This window comes from Apostichopus japonicus, chromosome 2 (genome assembly GCF_037975245.1).
Source record: "Apostichopus japonicus isolate 1M-3 chromosome 2, ASM3797524v1, whole genome shotgun sequence".
Classification (NCBI taxonomy): domain Eukaryota; kingdom Metazoa; phylum Echinodermata; class Holothuroidea; order Aspidochirotida; family Stichopodidae; genus Apostichopus; species Apostichopus japonicus.
Genome location: NC_092562.1, coordinates 8,957,603 through 8,977,395, shown reverse-complemented (window position 1 = coordinate 8,977,395; position 19,793 = coordinate 8,957,603). Strand labels below are relative to the sequence as shown.

General features: G+C 38.6%; 1 protein-coding gene across 1 annotated transcript in view; it reads right to left on the bottom strand.

The window, feature by feature from the left end:
• Nucleotides 1–19,793, bottom strand: part of LOC139977022 (glycogen debranching enzyme-like) — a 70,596-nt gene that overhangs the window by 35,808 nt on the left and 14,995 nt on the right. Inside the window, exons 3-4 of the mRNA XM_071985973.1 lie at nt 10,316–10,853; nt 9,599–9,707 (exon numbers count right to left, since the gene is read on the bottom strand). Of these exons, the coding sequence (XP_071842074.1) occupies nt 9,599–9,707; nt 10,316–10,853 (647 nt within the window). The remainder of the gene's footprint in view (nt 1–9,598; nt 9,708–10,315; nt 10,854–19,793) is intronic.

The window sequence follows — 19,793 nt, the reverse complement described above, 5'->3', positions numbered from 1 at the left end:
TCGTGTTTACTTGATTTTCACAATTTGACAGCGATATTAAGATAAATGGGTATTTACAGCAAGCAAAGCTGATACCACAACACTAAAGGCTTGACTACGTATGGAAAACAATACTATAACTACCTATTACCATCAAAACATGCACTTCTCTACCTAAGCTACATTAAAATTGCTAACACTGGTAACAAAACCATTATGGTACAGGACAGTGGTACAGGACAGTGGTACAGGACAGTGGTACAGGACAGTGGTACAGGACAGTGGTACAGGACAGTGGTACAGGACAGTGGTGAGTCACAGAATGGAGAGAAGAAGAGAGAGAGGTATGTATGACAAGGTAACAAAGCCATCCCATAATTTCTGGCTACAGATATCCTGTGCGTAATCCTGGTTTACTTCAAATTTAGGATACAAACACGAGGACGGTACAAGCAAGACTGCTCTGGACAAGACAGGTAAGCAATTGCCAAACTGTATAATATTGCACATGTTTCACCACTGCAGTCTAGTATTACATATATCAATATAAATTTCAATTTCAATTTCTTTATTCCAGTATAAATTACAAAATTTATGAATAGGACACATAATATTGATACACAAAAGACGTAAAATGTACAACCATGAAATCATGAACAAATAAGAAATAAGTTGGAGGATTAGAAGGTAGAATGATTAAAAGGATTATAACAGAGATTCTAAGAACCCATTTTGAATATAAATGGCTGCTCTGTACATAAATGATTTCTTAAAAAGTATAATTCAAAAAGTTGGCAAGATAGTAGGATTACGTAGATTGTACTGGTTGGTTCTATTGCACAGAGAGATCAACTCGGAGTGAAGTTGGTTGGTGATCTTTAGAACTACAGTATGTATATTCTTAGCTAGTCTTATGAAGTCAATTCTAGCAGCAGTGTTTACTTAATACCAACCAGGCTTTCATATAGTAGTCGAGATTAAAATATATTTGAGCAGTATTTCAAGAAACTTGTGATTCTTTTCTTGTCCTTTTCAAGTAGAAGGTGATACCAGACAGGAAATGCATACATAATGTACACAATGACTGGCATTTTATAATACATGAAATCATCAGAGTGCTGTTTGTACAGTTCTTCCAATAACAAAGTTGTGGTGGTATGCACTCCGTACACTGATACACTGTAATTAACATTTATGAAACATGTAATGCTAGAGAAAAAAATAGCCTTTCATACTGAGGTATGGACAAAGCATTTGGGCATGTAAATATGTGTCCAGATAGTCATGGTTTTACAGTACTGTACTTCATAGTGTTCCTATATATGGGAAAAAATGTACTGCTATTTCATAGTTAATGAGTGAATGTGGTCGAGAGTGAAATATAATTGTCTAACTTTAGAACCCAACAAAAAAATGTTCCTAACTCTTTTTTCTCTCTCAATTTTAACATTCAACTTGAAACACAAGGCAATGCCAGTTTATACTGCATTAACCACATGAATCGCTAATCACTATGTCTGATGGTGGGCAGGTCCAAGCTATTTGCACTGTGACGTACGGGACATTTCAGAAATTTAAATGTGTCTAAAAATTATAAAAAACCTATTTTCCAGAAACTTTTTCAGGTTTTCATATTTGTTACTGCTGCTACTGTATTACAAACTCATGGAGATTTCCTACACTTGCTTTAATTAGGTCCCATCGGGACCAGAGAAATTTGTGTTTATATTACTAAAGAGCAAAGCTGAAATCGCTCTGAAATTAGGAGGGCAGTGATCAAGCTGTTATAACTAGTGAATAGCCTAACCTTCCAAGGGCTAAGCTGTAACATATTAGAAAAAAATATGAAGCCATTCCAGTTCAGTGATTACACAAATGAAAATTGTCCTGTGACGTACGGGACATGTGACGTAGGGGACAATTTGTCCAAATAAAAATTGCCTATGAAAACTCATATTTTTATTCCTGAATATACCATAACAAGCTGATTTCTACATAAAAACATTAATTTGGATATGTCAGAACAATGTCATTGGTAATTTCATGCCATATTTCCTTCTTTCTGGGATCGAAAAGAGCAGTGACTGTACTTGTGAGATCATTCCACTACATAAAACATGGAATGCATAAAGTATAAATCTACTCTACACATCCATCAAATACTCATAACATCAATTCTAGCTTTGTTAGACCACAAATGATTCAAGATGCAAAGTTTTGGTGCAAATCTGTTTCGGTATATACTGTTCAACACTGTATCATACTCCCCACTATTGACCTGAATTTGAAATATGATCCATCCCATTCAAAACATACCAAAATGTCCACAGTAACGTCCACATAATGTCCATCTATGAAACTAGGACAAGAAAGAATACTCTATAGACCTAATACTGGTTACCAGACCAAATACTCATAACATCAATTCTAGCTTTGTTACACCACAAATGATTCAAGATGCAAAGTTTTGGTGCAAAACTGTAAATACTGTACAACACTGTATCATACTCCCCAATATTGACCCTGAAGTTGAAATATGACCCATCCCATTCAAAACATATCAAAATCTCCACAGTAACGCCAACGTAATGTCCATCTATGACACTAGTACAACAAAGAAAACTCTATAGACCTAATACTGATTATGGAACAAACTCATGAGTGATTGTCCTCTGCAAAAATTGGGCGAGCAAAACTCTACACTTGTAACTAAAAATCTCAATGTCTACTATCTAAGTTCAGGACACAAGAACATTGTTGCACAGTTATGATAGTCACCTTTCACAATAGGCCTAGGAAATGTTGAAATGCAAACTCAACATTCTTGAAGTCGTCCTCATTCAATGTCAATGTTGAAAAGCATTGTAGATGATTCTGTATCCCACACACACAATTGACTTCCCGATAGTTTATTGAACAACACCTGGGCTGTTGGTGGTCATCGGTCAATAGTTTATTTGAAGCTACCATCTTTCAACAAAATAAATTTGTAAGCATTGGAAGGTTTCCAGTAGAGGTCCCCATTGGAGCCCATGCATGTTTATTATGTATAAATACAGGGTTTCCCCCACACTATGTCCCGTACGTCACATTTTGTCCCGTACGTCACATTTTTAATTTTGATAATTAGATTTGCTGTGAATATTATTTCGATTTTTTTGGGATGGATTTTGTTGAACAATGTTCTTAATTAGAACTTTACAGAATATCACCAAAAAAAAATTGTTCGTCCATATCAAAACTTGAAAAAAAGTGCTGAAAATTGTGACGTACGGGACATCAGTATTTGGACACTAGCTAATTAGCATATTTAATTGATGAACCCCCAAACATAATATGTCAAAATTATTGGAAGGAAGGGTGTATCATGTCCCACATAACTTATATTCAAAAAGTTCATATTGCTGGCAGGGAAATAGGATTCCAAATGTCCCGTACGTCACACTGCAATTAGAATTTATGCAAATTAGCCGGCTGTAATTGTTCGAATAGGCAAAACAATTAAAAAAAATTATGAAAATCTGAAACTTCAATAATTCAGCTTTAACATGACACCACATTTAGGGTGCTTCAGTAAAGTTTGAAATTTGGCTTCTAGGGATACAATAGCTTGGACCTGCCCTGGTACAGTAGGATGAACCTACCGTAAGTAGCTAAAACCAACCTAACCCCAGCTTTTACAGGTTTCAAGCGCCAGACACTGCCCAATGTTAGCAGACAATTGCGATGGGAAATTTGGATGGTAGATTAACATAACCTTTGCTAAGCATTAAATGACTTCCTGTTTAGATATATACTTTATAATCTCAGGTTCATATATCAGTTATATCTCTTATTTCAGCAACAGATATTGAAGCTAATGTTACAAACTTAATACATTACACTGGCATACAGAATGTGTACTTTGTGTATGAGGTTGATGGCACTGGAAAATTTTAAAGTAAATTAACCATCCCCCGATTAGGGTTGGGCGATATTTGCTTTTTAACGTCACGATAAATAGTTCAAAAAATTATCACGATATTTCGTTAATTTTTCCATGTTGTTTTTAGTGTGTTCGGAACACACTAAAAACTGCCGATTTCCCACCGGTGTTTTCGCGCAGCGAAGACACCAACCCCTGTTGCGTGCGAGCATAATGGCATGGGGGCCAAGGGCCCGCCTTAGGGCCCCGGTGGGGTCAAGGGGTGGAACCCCTTGTGTGGGGCCCAGGGGGCGAAGGCCCCCGGAAAATGTTTGTATTTTGGCATGTCTGGCGATAAAAAATTCGCAGTTGAGGATTGAAAATACTGACAACATTTTTAATTTAAATTGTCACGAAACTGATGAAAATTTGAAAATGACAAGTTAGAGTAGCTATATTATGTGATAAAATGAAAAGAGATTTAATCTGTCTTACAATCTTTAAAAAGTTTAACTTACAAATGAAAATGACAAGTGAGAGTAGCTATTATGTGATAAAATGAAAAGAGATTTAATCGTCTTACAATCTTTAAAAAGTTTAACTTACAAAACTGTCAATATTATGAAACAAACTACGTTCGGCAAAGCCCCGTTTCTAGACTGCCTAACAATGAACAGCGTGCACTATACGTACATCAGTTTACAACTGCAGTGTTTAACCCTACTTAAATATCACGGTAGGCTACTGTACATGTGCTGCGAATTTTCCCAGGTACCTTCCCAAACAACCCCCCTGTCTAACACCTGTTTGCTAACATCTTTGGCACGTTTCCAAAAAACTTTTCATGGAGTGAACTATTTTGGCTCCACTCTAGAATTAATTAGGTCAGTCAGAAAAGGATCGGTAAAGTTATGCAAAATATAATCTTAGACGTTCAATATATATACTGCATTAACCACATGAATCGCTAATCACTATGTCTGATGGTACAGTAGGATGAACCTACCGTAAGTAGCTAAAACCAACCTAACCCCAGCTTTTACAGGTTTCAAGCGCCAGACACTGCCCAATGTTAGCGGACAATTGCGATGGGAAATTTGGATGGTAGATTAACATAACCTTTGCTAAGCATTAAATGACTTCCTGTTTAGATATATACTTTATAATCTCAGGTTCATATATCAGTTATATCTCTTATTTCAGCAACAGATATTGAAGCTAATGTTACAAACTTAATACATTACACTGGCATACAGAATGTGTACTTTGTGTATGAGGTTGATGGCACTGGAAAATTTTAAAGTAAATTAACCATCCCCCGATTAGGGTTGGGCGATATTTGCTTTTTAGCAGTTTGCTAATAATGTTTTTGTTTTCAAGGTAAATTAAAAAGTTCTGAATACTGACTACGAAACAGAAAACAAACTGATTAAATTAAAAAGTTCTGAATATTGACTATGAAACAGCAAACAAAACTAAGTAAATGAAAAACTGAATACTGACTATGAAACAGCAAACAAAACTAATTAAATTAACAACTGAAAACTGACTATGAAACAGCAAACTAAACTAATTAGATTAACAACTGAATACTGACTACGAAACAGCAAACAAACTTGCAAGAGTAAAGCAATTTTTGGCTATAACAGCATTCGCACCGGTGACCCTCAGAATTACAAATCCTGTTGTCTCTGAACCGAGCTATCCAGCCTTTAGTTAATATCGATTCCTCCACAGCTATTTATGGGAACACTAGTCACCATTCAGAAGTCCCAGTATACCCTGTAACTGGGGATTTGTACAACCCTGCAGTAACTGGTTGGAATCCCATCCAAGCCAAAACTTTCATTGCTCTTTCAATAGAGCAACTATTCATGCTTATACAGCATACAATATTTGGTATAATTTGTTTATCATATTAATACAGCATCCACAATACACCACTGTACTATTATGAGCCTATCGTTGTATTTACCACAACTGGTTACTGCTTTGGATATTTCTGAATGGCAATGTTTACAGCTCTACTCCTATCCACCTAGCTTACAACAAAATAGTTAAAGGGTGTGAAGACTCGCGCAAAAAGAAACTTCTTGTGCTGGTAACCTGACCTAGTTTCGAATGAGGTGTAACAGAAGTGTTAGACAACACCATCGATCCCAGAAAATACTCACACACAGCTTGCTACCATCGGTTATTAGACACTAGTGTACAGTCAGTACATACAGCTGCGGTCAATACCCACAGCACAGTGTACAAACAATACAGCGATGGACATCTCAGGTCCAGCTAAAGATAACAAGGTATCACCTTTCATTACTGTACTGTCTGCATTTTGTAGCGACACGAACAAAACGTCACTTGCAAGCAATGGAAGGTTAACTTTTTCAGATGGCCGCACGCGGTTTGGGGCGAGTCTTCAATGCCTTTAACTTTCCTTTTTTTCTCACCAGCCCCTGCCAATGTTGACCCCTTCAGACGCCCCTGTCCTCTGACTTCAAAAATCTACCACTCCATGATTTACGTCAGGACTGGTTTTATAACTAGTGTAATGTTACGATACCAAAATGCACCACTGTGCAAGCTGAAGAACCCTATCAGTGTATTAACCAATGTAGCACATCTGCCATCTGGTGACTGACATCAATTAACACAGTTTATAATCGTACAGTACTGTAAGTATTAAACAAATTAAACGAGTCTCTCTTTGTAGTAAAAACGTTGTTTTCAACCAACGAGGATTGTTATCTTGGTCCGATAGTGAATTTAAGGTTGCTATCTCTCAGACGCATTATTTGCTCATATGAATTAACACTTCCCATCTAATGATTATTTATAGCCTAATTAAAGTTCATATTTTGTTAACCATCATTATAAACCTCATCATGTAACGCTCTATAAACAGGAAACTAAAGCATAGATTTCCTGTTAAATTCCCACACCACTTGGTAAAAACCACACTTTGATGGGATATTCTATCATAATTCTTGTGCGACTTTTTATAAGTTTGTCCAAAGTGTTTTAAGTTACAGCACCAGGCAATAGAAGCGATCAGCTTTATCATTGCTAGTCGCAAATGCAGTGGTGCGCCATGTTGAATTCTTTCGAGAGAATAGTATTGTGTTTAGAAAGTTCTGTTCACATGATATTCAAGATAAAATATACTCGTATAGGAATCACAAGACAACATAAATGTTACAGTTAAGCACAATGATTGAAAAGCAAAAAGGAGTTTAAATAATGTACAATATTGCATGCCTGCACGAGTGTTAACCAGCTGCCCTTAAATCATCACTTCCACAGATGAAATACTTAATGTAATTTATGCATCTTTTGTGAAATACTGGCTCACAAAGAATTTTTAACTACTGTAACACAATTTTTGACATAAAAGACTATATTACTATATTCATACAAGGCAGAAATTCCTATCAATCACATTCAATGAACAATGTTCAATTTTCAGTGCTACAGCTACGACTTCTACAACCATTTCAAAAAACAGAACATAAACTGAAATTGCTTCGGGCATACTGGATAACCTGGGAACTATGTAAACGTACCTGCCATGGCAGGACACCTGCATCTGAGCCAGGATTTTCATAGAAGATGTAGCGATACTTAAAATGTCAATCATCACGGCTAGAAAGATGATGATGAAGCTCGGCGTTTGTCTCTCAGAGAGGAGACTTATCATGTGTGGATCACTCATAGCCAAATGATATGCCAAATTTATCACATAGGTAATCAAGTGCATAGCTATATATTGAGCAGCTTGTTTACATATTGGAACAATGAAAGTGTTTTACAAGAGACAAAAATTCAAACCCTTCAAAATTTGCTACACAAAACTTGAACACTGCATTATTGCCTGAGCATTTCAAAAGCAAATTCAAGCAACCGGTACCCTCACAGATAACATAGGCAAGACAGATGGGAGAAATAAATAGAGATTAAGAACGGATTCCTAAAAATGCCCAGAATGAGAGGACACTTGTCCAATCTTTGTAAGATGCTTTAAGTGGAAGCAGATGTTGAAGATCCTTGAAAGGAGTTCCAATCCATTGCGTCTTCGGGGGAGATTTTCCGAAAGGGAAATTAAGCACTTTGGATGTGATAATTAGAAGTGATAGACCGAAATAGGCAGATCATGGGGAGAGGACAGTGCTGAAAGGTTTACAACATTACACAAAAAGCAAGAGCAAATGGGTGGCAGAGATTCTCCAAATAAGGAATAGAAGAAACTCAATTACGGATTGATGATGGTTGATAAGGGAGGGATATATATACTGTACCTCAATCCATCTTTCATTCCTGGCATTAACACATCAAATATATTTGCATGTAATTTACTATACTATTATTGTTAGAATATTTATATATTTCTGTAATTTTTAGGATGCAATATTTTTAGGCTGTACTATTTTTAAGCTGTTATAATTTTAAGTTGTAATATTTTATGCGCTTTTATGAAGTGCTTTGAGATCAATTCTTTGATGTAAAGCGCTATATAAGAATAAATTATTATTATTATTATCATGATACTATATAATAATACTATTGTAATACTGCTCTACAGTATATTCATGATCAGGATCACTGAAATCGCTTGCAAGGCAAATTCTCCGAAACTTTCAAAATTCTGTCTCGACAGTTTTAAAACCTTTGAAACCAGTTTCACTCTAGGCATTTAGAGCAAGAGTGTTGAGTTTGGGAGAAGCAAATGTCAAAGCAAAGAGGATTTAAAAGCATAATGCTTCATTTGTTGAACACTTGTAAAAACAAGAGTGCTTAGGTTGTGAGGAGACAGGTAAAAGAGGAAGAAAGTAAATATTGTATTCATCAATAAACAATAGAGTTCTTTCTGATTAATACCTCGATCATGTTATCACACTGGAATTATAAAACTTACTGGTTTATTGGATGGTAGAATGAGAAGGAAGGGCATTGACCGGAAGGAACTGGTCACTGAGGGTGCACAGTGTTACCAGGGCATACTAGACACGGTAGAATGAGGTGCTAATGTTGTGGGGAGACAGGTAAGCGAGGAGCGAAGTAAATAGTCATATTGCATTACTTACAACCCCCATGAACTCTGACCATCAGACCTACAGTACTCACTTTGTTTTTCAATCAAGTAACCATGACAATAGTCAGTTTATCAGTGTTTTGTTGTTTAGTTAATTTGTCTTCCTCTCTCTAAACAATCATAACGACATAAACAAACATCATAGACAGCCAAAAATGTCAAAAGATATCCTAGACAAACCACCAACAAATAAAGAAGCCTTTGTGTTTGGGTATATACAAAGTACATTAATGTATACATTCAATGTATCACTCAACACTGACCAGTACAATGTTTTCTTTCATCTGGAATATGTTCCGACCAGCTATATTAAGGTAGAATTTGAGTTCCTAATAATGGCAAGGTGGACTTGATGTGGATTTTGTGTAAACACCAACAAAAGGTCCAGTTCTCATTAGCCCAATGTCATATTTTTCTATTTCCCAACTGACTGGCAAGTGGTATTTTAGTAACATTTGCTGCAAATGTGCAAATGTGTCAATGAGGGCACAGTACTGACATGTTACCAATATACATTAGATTAGTAGATTAGAGTGCATATGCTGTGGAGACAGGTAGAGATGAATGAATGAAGTGAATGAATGAAGTAAACGAATTTGCGTACATCAACACAGGCCTGAACGTACCTCTAACAAGTTGTCTGAAGCGATCCACTGTTGCCTCATTGTCCACCTGGTAAAACTGTTCTAATTTGTATTTGGGTAGAATCATGTTTGATATGACATCTCTTAAGCCCTGTAAAGAGAGTAACAATGCGATTGGGTTAGATTTCTTTCAAGAGTAAAAGAGCATTTTACATGGCAAAGACATGAATTTTTCCAATTTTTTGTAATATTTTGTGAATGTATCTGGCAACAGCAGTATGAATGCTGATGTCATCATGAAAATACAGCTGAAGATGTATTTCTGTTTTTCTATATATTTCAATCATGTCTTAATTGAAAAAAATAACATAAAATAGTAATAACAATAAATACAAAGAACATGAACAGCTGAGCAAGCATTCTAAATGTATCAAATATTAACAATAAATTAACAAGATTATTATCATAGGTAAGCAAGGCTTTGCCAAAAATCCACCATGACTAAAAAATAACAGGCCACCTAGTGTACTGTGATTCCCATCCTGGAGTAAGGGAGAGTTTAGGCAGACAAAAATCATGTGTAGGCTCAGTAGATTGGAGTTGGTATGTATCGAAGACAGGCAAGAGGAATACAATGAATCAATCATATCATTAGTAAAGAGACAACATATCGAGATGGGGTTTTCTACTAACAGTGTTACCTTCTTTAAGAACTACAGTAGAACTGAAATATTTATCAGCAAAAGTTAAAAAACAAACCTCCAACTGGTCTTCCCTATCAATGATTTTTGTTATTCCCATATCTTGGTACTTTCCGGCGATGACGTCCAGAGTGGCATGCCAGAGAATGCGATCGAGGACATAGGCTGGACGGAGGTGAGGCGAGTTCTTGACGTTGTAAGCACACTCGGGGTGTTCCTTCAACCAGGGACTGTCAAAGGAGGTGTGGTTCCAGACCACGTCGCAGATACTGAGCACGCCCATCTCCATCCGCCAGCGGCGGATGAAATTCTCCACGTCGTCGAAGGAGATGTCACCGAACAATGGATTCAAGGCTAATTGATCCCTCAGAGAATAGCACGAGTTTGATGCGCCCAGTTCTTGCAAGGGAGTGAAGTGGATCATATTGTAGCCGGTCTCCTTGGCGACCAGTAACCGCCTCTCCCAATCCGAAAAGGGACCTAGACATTTCGCTAGGAAAGTTTGCAAGGTGATGCAGTCAAAGGGAAGCACTGTCTCGTTGAGGATGGTCAGGACGGGATCAACCTGGAAGAATCCAGAGCCTTGTTCCGTGTTACTGAAACAGACAGACAGATACAAGAGGGGAACAGGTTAAAAGAGACTGAATACAACAATAAACTAAGTTGAGGTTGGTCAGGACGGGATCAACCTGGAAGAATCCAAAGCCTTGTTCCGTGTTACTGAAACAGACAGACAGATACAAGAGGGGAACAGGTTAAAAGAGACTGAATACAACAATAAACTAAGTTGAGGTTGGTCAGGACGGGATCAACCTGGAAGAATCCAGAGCCTTGTTCCGTGTTACTGAAACAGACAGACAGATACAAGAGGGGAACAGGTTAAAAGAGACTGAATACAACAATAAACTAAGTTGAGGTTGGTCAGGACGAGATCAACCTGGAAGAATCCAGAGCCTTGTTCCGTGTTACTGAAACAGACAGACAGATACAAGAGGGGAACAGGTTAAAAGAGACTGAATACAACAATAAACTAAGTTGAGGTTGGTCAGGACGGGATCAACCTGGAAGAATCCAGAGCCTTGTTCCGTGTTACTGAAACAGACAGACAGACACAAGAGGGGAACAGGTTAAAAGAGACTGAATACAACAATAAACTAAGTTGAGGTTGGTCAGGACGGGATCAACCTGGAAGAACCCAGAGCCTTGTTCCGTGTTACTGAAACAGACAGACAGATACAAGAGGGGAACAGGTTAAAAGAGACTGAATACAACAATAAACTAAGTACAGGTTCATTTATGTGTGCCCATGCAGAACTGGAAATGGCCTACTCTATTTTTGTATCTTCTATTATGAAGATACAAAAATAGAGTAGGCCATTTCCAGTTTAATCAAAGTCTGTATTATGTTACATTCAGCTTCTACAATTGAAAACACAAAAATTCTTTTCATTAAAATTTCTTACTTAATTGGAATTTGGGAGGTAAGACCTTTCAAGCAAATTGGAATGTAGGTTTACATGTAGGTGGTACATATGGTTAGTGACAAGGCAAACATAGTGCTTATGAACAGCAATAAAGCCTCATTATGCATATATATCATTATAAACACAAACATACCAATCCCTAAACCTACACTCTTTCTTGGTGGTGCTTTTGTGTCGTACATTAAGTAATCACACAACCATGACAATGTACTTTTTTACTAAAACTTTTCACGGCAAAGCAGCGAATTAAAACTTCAAACAATAATAAAATTGTCCAATACGTATCGACAGTTCAAAATATTCATCGGGCACATGCTCAGCCGATTGCACTGGCTGTGATAGGGAGAACGAAAAAAGCAATGTAGGTTTAACGCAGTGAACACTTACGGCTGGACTCAGTACAGGGAAGAACTAATTAGTATATACTCAGGAGTATTTGTCAAATGTGTCTATTGAAAGGCTAACACTGCTACAGAAATGTTGTTTGAGAGAGAGGGAGAATCTAGACATTATGCATTCCAGCCTACAGCATTACAGCCTACAGCATTACAGCCTACAGCATTACAGCCTAACAAACAGTTGGGCCAAAGCCAAAACCTCCGTAAGTGCGAGGGACGGAATTTGATATACGTTTCCATACTGTATATTCCAGCTCAACAGTAGTGAAATATGAAAAATCCAGTAGTAGGTTAAATAAAGAGAGTAACATACAACATAATAAAACAATTGAAACATATTCAAAATTTGACATGTTGCCATAGCAACGAACATTAATTGGCGCGAGGGACGGAATGATAAAAACTGGGTGTGCATGCACTCCAAACATTTGACGTATTATTATCAAATTTAGGAGGAATCTATATCCAATCATACCATTTATAACAAGATCAATTACTCTTCTGATATTAACTGAAATGTGTTTTAAAAATCTCATAGCTAAATTAGGTTACGCTTTAATTTCACGAAAAAAGTCAGCGCGAGGGACGGAATGCGAGGGACGGAATCGCTGTTTATGTTGATTAATTAGAGAAAAAGCTGTTGTAAATTCTGTTTGTCATTGCCAAGCTCCCACAAGCAGTGGGAATATTATCACAAATTACACAATCCAATTAATGAACACACATTCAAGGAACAGATGGGGGTGGTGATGGGATGATTGGTGAAATGTAGGTAAATTGGAATCAAAATTGAAATTCATTCCATCACTCACCACTCAAATGCCTTGGTGAATAATAATTAAGTCACCTCCATTCACCACTTCCCCGAAATGAGGAATCTTAAACCCAACACAAATACTAAATCTATTTTCCACCTTTATATTGTAGGTGTATACAACAGTGTGGGACAATATATATAATTTTTAAATTTGGAAACTGAAAACTAATTTACTGTACAAATTCAACATTTATACTTTAGACAAGGAAACAAAGTCACCATTGTAATTCAAATTGACAATTCACATATTCATTAACAAAACTCTGCTTAGATTCTGATCCAAACAGCATATGAAAGAGTTAAAAACTTCTTCCCCCATCATGACATTAACTCATTAAGTTGTCATTAACAAGAAAAATGAACTTCTGTACACAACATACATCAATGCAATTCAATATAAATTGGAACATTAACATGTCAAACTCTTGGATATGATGTAGATTTGGAAATCAACAAACAGCTCACCAATGTGCAAGGAATTGATATGAATGCTTACAATTCATTACACAAATAATGGTCTCTGGTTCAGCATACAGGGAGAACAGGGGCTATATTTCCTTTCACCCTTGAATACCACAGTAGGTCTTTTGCCTCTGGCCACTTCCAATACTTCCCTGTTTTTGCCATGGCATTAACCTGTGAATTATTGACAATTATGTTTTCCACCTCTCCTGGATACAACTGACCATTATACTCAACTATCACCCACCCACCACTTTCCATGGTAACTGATCATTGTTAACCAGCTGACTACCAATTTGATCTTGATCCCCATTCTACTCAACCTGACCACTGTTTTCCACTTTATTCAGATTAGGATCTGGTTCCTGATCATAGCTCACGACTACCTGACTTTCAACTCCATCATTTAAGTCATACAACTGCTCCCTGAGCATCTCTTCAACTGGTTCACAAAACTGACTCTGTAGGAAGAAAGTCAGTTTGCTCTTACCATTACTGCATGTACGGTCAATAAAATGGACCTTGTGTGTACAGTACCTGGTACTTCAGGTACCTTGTCTGGCATAGAAGCCTGGGCACGGTTATGCCATATGCAGGTACATAGAATGTATCTGTTGCATTCACTCTATGTTGGCATATTCTGCAAACTGCTTGGCACTATTGATGAGAAGTTTTACCTGCTTTGACATCACAGTACACACTTGATTTTATCTTTCCCCCCACCCCCATCTACTGGGCCCTTCCCATGGTGAGATTCAAAATAACTCCATGTTATTGGAATGTCACATGGGTACTGGGTGGCAAGGAAGTAAAAGCAATATTTTGATTTAAACTAGCACAGCCATCGGACCAAAATTGAACCTCTCATCCAGATTTGGACAAATTGTTGGACCTTTTCAATGATAGCTTTATTGAAGTGCAAAGCTTAGAACTTGTCATGTGACATGTAATCACTGATGACACAGAAGGTTTTGCACTTCACCTTCCTCACCTTCAGCGTACCATGCACAAACAGTGTACAATGTGAAATTCTTGTGGCCAAAGTATGCCGACTGTATTTCATTCTTTTAGTTGTTAGCATAGTTCTCGCTGAAGTCCACTTTGATGATAGATAGCACTGTTTGTTCCTGGAAGTGCCTAATTCAACTTTGCAAGTTCAGCATACTGTCGAAATCTGCTATAGTTGTGTCGTTGAAATTTACACGTATGTTCTGCCAACTATTTCTATTAGCAACAGATTAGGACTACAGACGTGTAGCACAAAACTGTAACAGAATTCCGTCCCTCGCACTGAATTCCGTCCCTCGCAAAAATGTTGATTACCCATAATGCACCATTCATATTTTTGTTCAGTTTCTTTCATCACTACAGATGTTCAAGTCACTGATAGTTGATACTTTGCAGATTTTTATGCATACTGTACTATTTCCTCTCTCTCAAAAAAAAAAAATTGTGTCAAAAAATGCGAGGGACGGAATTTTGAACCGTTTTTTCCTATTTTTCTTCATTTTTATTAAAAAAAAATTCAAAACTTTTCCAATGAATAATTTGCACTAGAGATGAACATCAAATTACAGAAAACTAAATTTACCTCACTCATCCTTATTTTCAGCTAGGTCAATAAGACTAAATTCCGTCCCTCGCACCTAGTGCGCATCTTTTTAGATTTCAACGACGTCTATGTCACTGATAACGAAATTTTTTGGATTTTTTTTTTTTTTATTCTGAAGTGAAAATTAGTACTGCCATGAGCCCAAAATAAATTTCTCCCACAGAAATAACTTTACTTTTGGGATTTGAGGATGACCAATTTTGGCTTTGGCCCAGTTTTGAATGGAAAGGTCAATAAACTGGCAGTTGCACGCACATGCATATTCTTTATAAAGACCAACTATGGAGATTTTTGGGGAGGGGGGATTTTCCATTAATTTGAGAGTTTACTGTACATACCCATAATCAACATGTGTAAAAAATAATCTTCAAAATCCTAATATAACCCATCAAAAAACTACCACGAAAATGGACATTTTGGGTAGTCACGTGACAGGTCTCTGGAATGTCTGAAAACAGAGATTGACCTAAAGGAGCCTCTGGTCACCGTATGACTTCATGGTTGGTATACCACGAAAATCAAACGCTGAAATAGGCACTGTTTATACACAGATAGCGAACAATTGTTCTGTAATTGACTTCCAATTTCGAGGGTTTGAAAAGCTGTTAGCTTAAAACAAGAACACATGAAGGTAAACAACGAGTTTTAAGACAATTTTAAGCAGAAAATTTAGTAAAATGGGTTATTTTATTAGCAAAATTTCCACTCAAATGGAGGCATCGTTTACATAGCAGAGCGTCAATACTGTACAGTAGGTACGTACGGTACAATATACTGTAGAACATGCAAGCAGCTTGCCGATTCCGTAATACAATTTGATCGCAAGATACTGCAAACTGATCAGAAGAATAGACCTAAAAGATGCCTCATGCGTGATATGTCACAGGAAAATGGTTGACGTTACTGTCAACGAATTACCACAAAAACACTAAACATGTAATCGAACAACTACGAGAAGACGCTGGCCCGAATCGACCAGGGTAGCATATACATGACTAAGCTTCAGCTGAACATAGTGCTTACTCGTTTTAATATCCAAAAGTACAAACACAGAAAAAGTATCCTGCCAATAAACCAAATTTAGCAGTGAATATCCAAATCCACTTTTCTCGTTCAATCCTAGGCGAAATACTACCGTGACTCTGCGTAATTCCATAGAGTTAGGTCTAGTCGAGAGAGGCCTTGACCAGTAACATCCCACAATCACAAGACAGTCACTAACAAAATAAAACGTCCGATTGCTATACATAGTACCGTTTATTCCACTCCTTGGACCATGCAGATGCCGGAACAAACATAACGGACAATATAACACATGTATCACAAACTCACAATATTGGAATACAACAAATGAAACATTGGATAAATGCGAGGAAATCCTACTTAGTTGTGATTCACTGCATGTACTAACAATGCTACCCTTTAGGCACGGTCAATACACAGTCTACATACGGTAATCTCAAACAGTAAATATTATACTGTCAATTGCGTGATATAATGTTACATGTAAGGACGTCCAGGGCGTGTTTACGAGGAGACTTGAAAGGGTCAATTTCATATTAGCTACAGTATGTCCGCCACAACTGTCGAAAGTAAGTTTCACAGAATGAGACATTTGCGGCATACACAGAGGCAGGGTCATGCATGTGGACTCATGGGCATGAGATACTCCGGGTGCTGAAAAATCTTTCCGCGTGGATCTCACAAATTGTTCCAAAGTCTACAGCGTTTTACGTCAGTTCTTCTACTCAGATAGCTAAAAAAGCTTATGCTTTTGTTGGCTGAGGTATAACTGCAACCTCCAACAACACAGAATTGTGGCATTTCGGGGGAAAAGGAGTAATATCGTTGAAGTTTTTGGCAGCTCAAGTACTGTATACAACTTTACACACTGAAAGTATTGTTGTGAGTGCGGTATACCAAAGGTGACGTCACATGGTCACCTGATGTCTTAGGAATGTTTTCTGGAATGTCTGAAATAGGTTTCCTAAAAAGCTGACTTTTCTTCCCATTTTTCATGTATTTAACATCCGAAATTGGTAAAGTTAATTACAGCAATGTAATTGGAGTGAGTTAAGGATTACATACATGGGGATTTTATGTGCATTGAAAAGTCTCCATAGTTGGTCTTTAATGTTTTGGGATAAACAAAGGTGATGTTATTTGTCTGAAGTTTTCATTTCCTCAGACAGCCAAAATGCTGGCAAAAGTTACATCACCATGATTGTGTAATGAACTTAACTACCTGTACACAATATTATCAAAAAAAATTATTAAGACAGTCTAGTGTGCATAATGAGGATTTAAAAGGGATTTTACTATCAAAGTATTGCAAATCCTAGTCAACTAGTTCCTAGTCAATCCTAGTCCTAGTCAATACTAGTCCTAGTCAATCCTAGTTAACAAGTTGTTAATAGGATCACATCTTCAGTGGGGAAAATTATTTCCTTACTCTGCAGATACAGTATATATTATACACTCACTCACAAAATACACAATATCATATTACACTCAATCCTCTGTATCAAAACATCTTAATGGCATTTTCATATTTAAGTACAGTATATACTTGTTAATGTGCAGTATATATTTTAATAAACATTGTTACAGAACAAACATTGAGTTTATATCCCAAATTTTCTGCCCGATACAACCTTTAAAATGAAATTTACATGAAATAGGCAATGACATACAGTAATAGACTCCCACAATGGGGGCATTACTTTAACTTCCAAGTACTGTACTGCAAACCACAGAAAAAATGCCATGTCATTTAAAATTGGAAAATCTTAAACAATGAATACCGGTGTTAATCAAAATGGATGCCAGACAGGATATATCAGAATCAAAAGGGAAAGAGGAAATTATGCCAGAACTTTTATTAAAATTTTTACCTGTTACACAACATATGCATTCCAAAACTTACTGGTTTGGATATTTACGAGTGACGAGCTTACCTGTCTCCTCACAACCTTAGCACTTCATTCTACTGTGCCTATAAAGTCTTGGTAAAATAATAACACTGTGCGCCCTCTATGACCGGGCCCCCCCCGGTCACTCCTCCTTTCTCATGAGACCATTCCTAAAAAGTGGCCTCACGGTTACGAAGATAGGGGGTGGCTAGGACCCTCTAGCCAGCCCCAACAACTCCTGTCGAGAAAACTCCCTTAGGTGAGCCCCTAACAAAAAGTCACTGACGCCTTCCTAGCAGGGGGGAGTGTAACCCTCTCCGGCGCAGCGGAGCAGGGGGGAACACTCTCCTGGACCCTGCAGGCGTAACTACCCCTTATCCTAACAAGGAGCCTAATTTGTAAGACCCGACACCTGTTAACCGCAAAAACAACTTAGGTGAGAGCGTATACGGAGTAGAACATGTAATATAAACGCATACGAAAAACATAAAGTTACACTCACCGATAGACCTGGCCGGGGACTCTCTAGTCGTAGTTGGCTCTGTCTATCTGGTGTGGTGCCTGGAGTCGTGAGTCAAGTCGAACGACCGCTCCCCCGTCCGGCTGTGTCCCACCTTCCTCGGGGGAGGGAGGCGGGAATGGAGACAGGTAAGCTCGTCACTCGTAAATATCCAAACCAGTAAGTTTTGGAATATTTACTTCGCTCCTCGCTTACCTGTCTCCTCACAACCTTAGCACCGAGTGGCACTGCCCGATGGTGGGAGGCCCGAGGGGTGGGACCTATTACCCGCCGGACCTCGCATCACCGCGCTACCAAATGCCGCCTCGGCGTGTAGTGTGTCAGTTAGATAGCAGGCGACGAACGTAGTTGGTGTTTTCCACGCTGCCGCCTTGAGGATGTCCTCTATCGGGATACCGGCAAAGAGGGCTGTGGAGGCTGAGATCCCTCTGATGTCGTGGGCTCTTGGCCGGGCAGCCCCCGTTGTGAACGGGCGTATTGTCTCCACTAGCCATCTGGACAGGGTATCCTTGGAGGCCGATGTGTAGGGTGGTCGTGGCAGGATAAAGAGGGAAGTTGTTTGTCTTAACTTCTCTGTCCTGCTTAAATACCACTTCAAAGCCCTGACTGGGCACCATCGTTTGTCCTCGGCCACTGATGACAGGGTTTTAATCTCCGGGATGAAGATGTCTCCCGGCAAGAAGGTCAGGGCCTGGTTCTTGGCAATGAAGGCCGGGTCTGGAACCATCCTCACCCCATGGCCCTCGAATCTGATGTGGTTCGGTTTGGTCGTTAGGGCATGTAGGCAGCTCCTCCTTCTTGCTGACGCTACCGCAATAAGAAAGAGTGTCTTCTTTGTGAGGGCAGCTAGGGAAGCGTTTGCCATTGGCTCGTATGGAGGCCCTGCCAGGGCATGCAGTACTGCTGAGAGACCCCAGGAGGGGGCTAACCGTCTGACTCGTGGACGGCGATTAGCCATGCCTTTGATGAGCTGGGCAATGTCTAGGTTATTGCCCAGAGTGGAGCCGTCTGGAAAACCCTGGTGGATGGCAGCGATGGCCGACCTGTAATTTTTGATTGTAGAGACTTGTTTGCCTTCTCTGAAGAGTGAGAGTAGGAACTCGGCAGTCTGTGCTATAGAGATCTTAGTAAGCAGTATCTGTCTAGGCCGGCACCACTGTTCGAACTTCCGCAGGCGGGAATCGTAAGTCTTTGCGGTCGTTCCCCTTCTAGCGTCGGCTGCCATCGCGGCAGCTGCCTCTGAAAAACCTCTCTGTCGTAGGGAAGACCGGACAGTTTCCAGGCAACTAACTGCAACCCCTTGATGTCCGGGTGGGAGAGTGTTCCCTGTC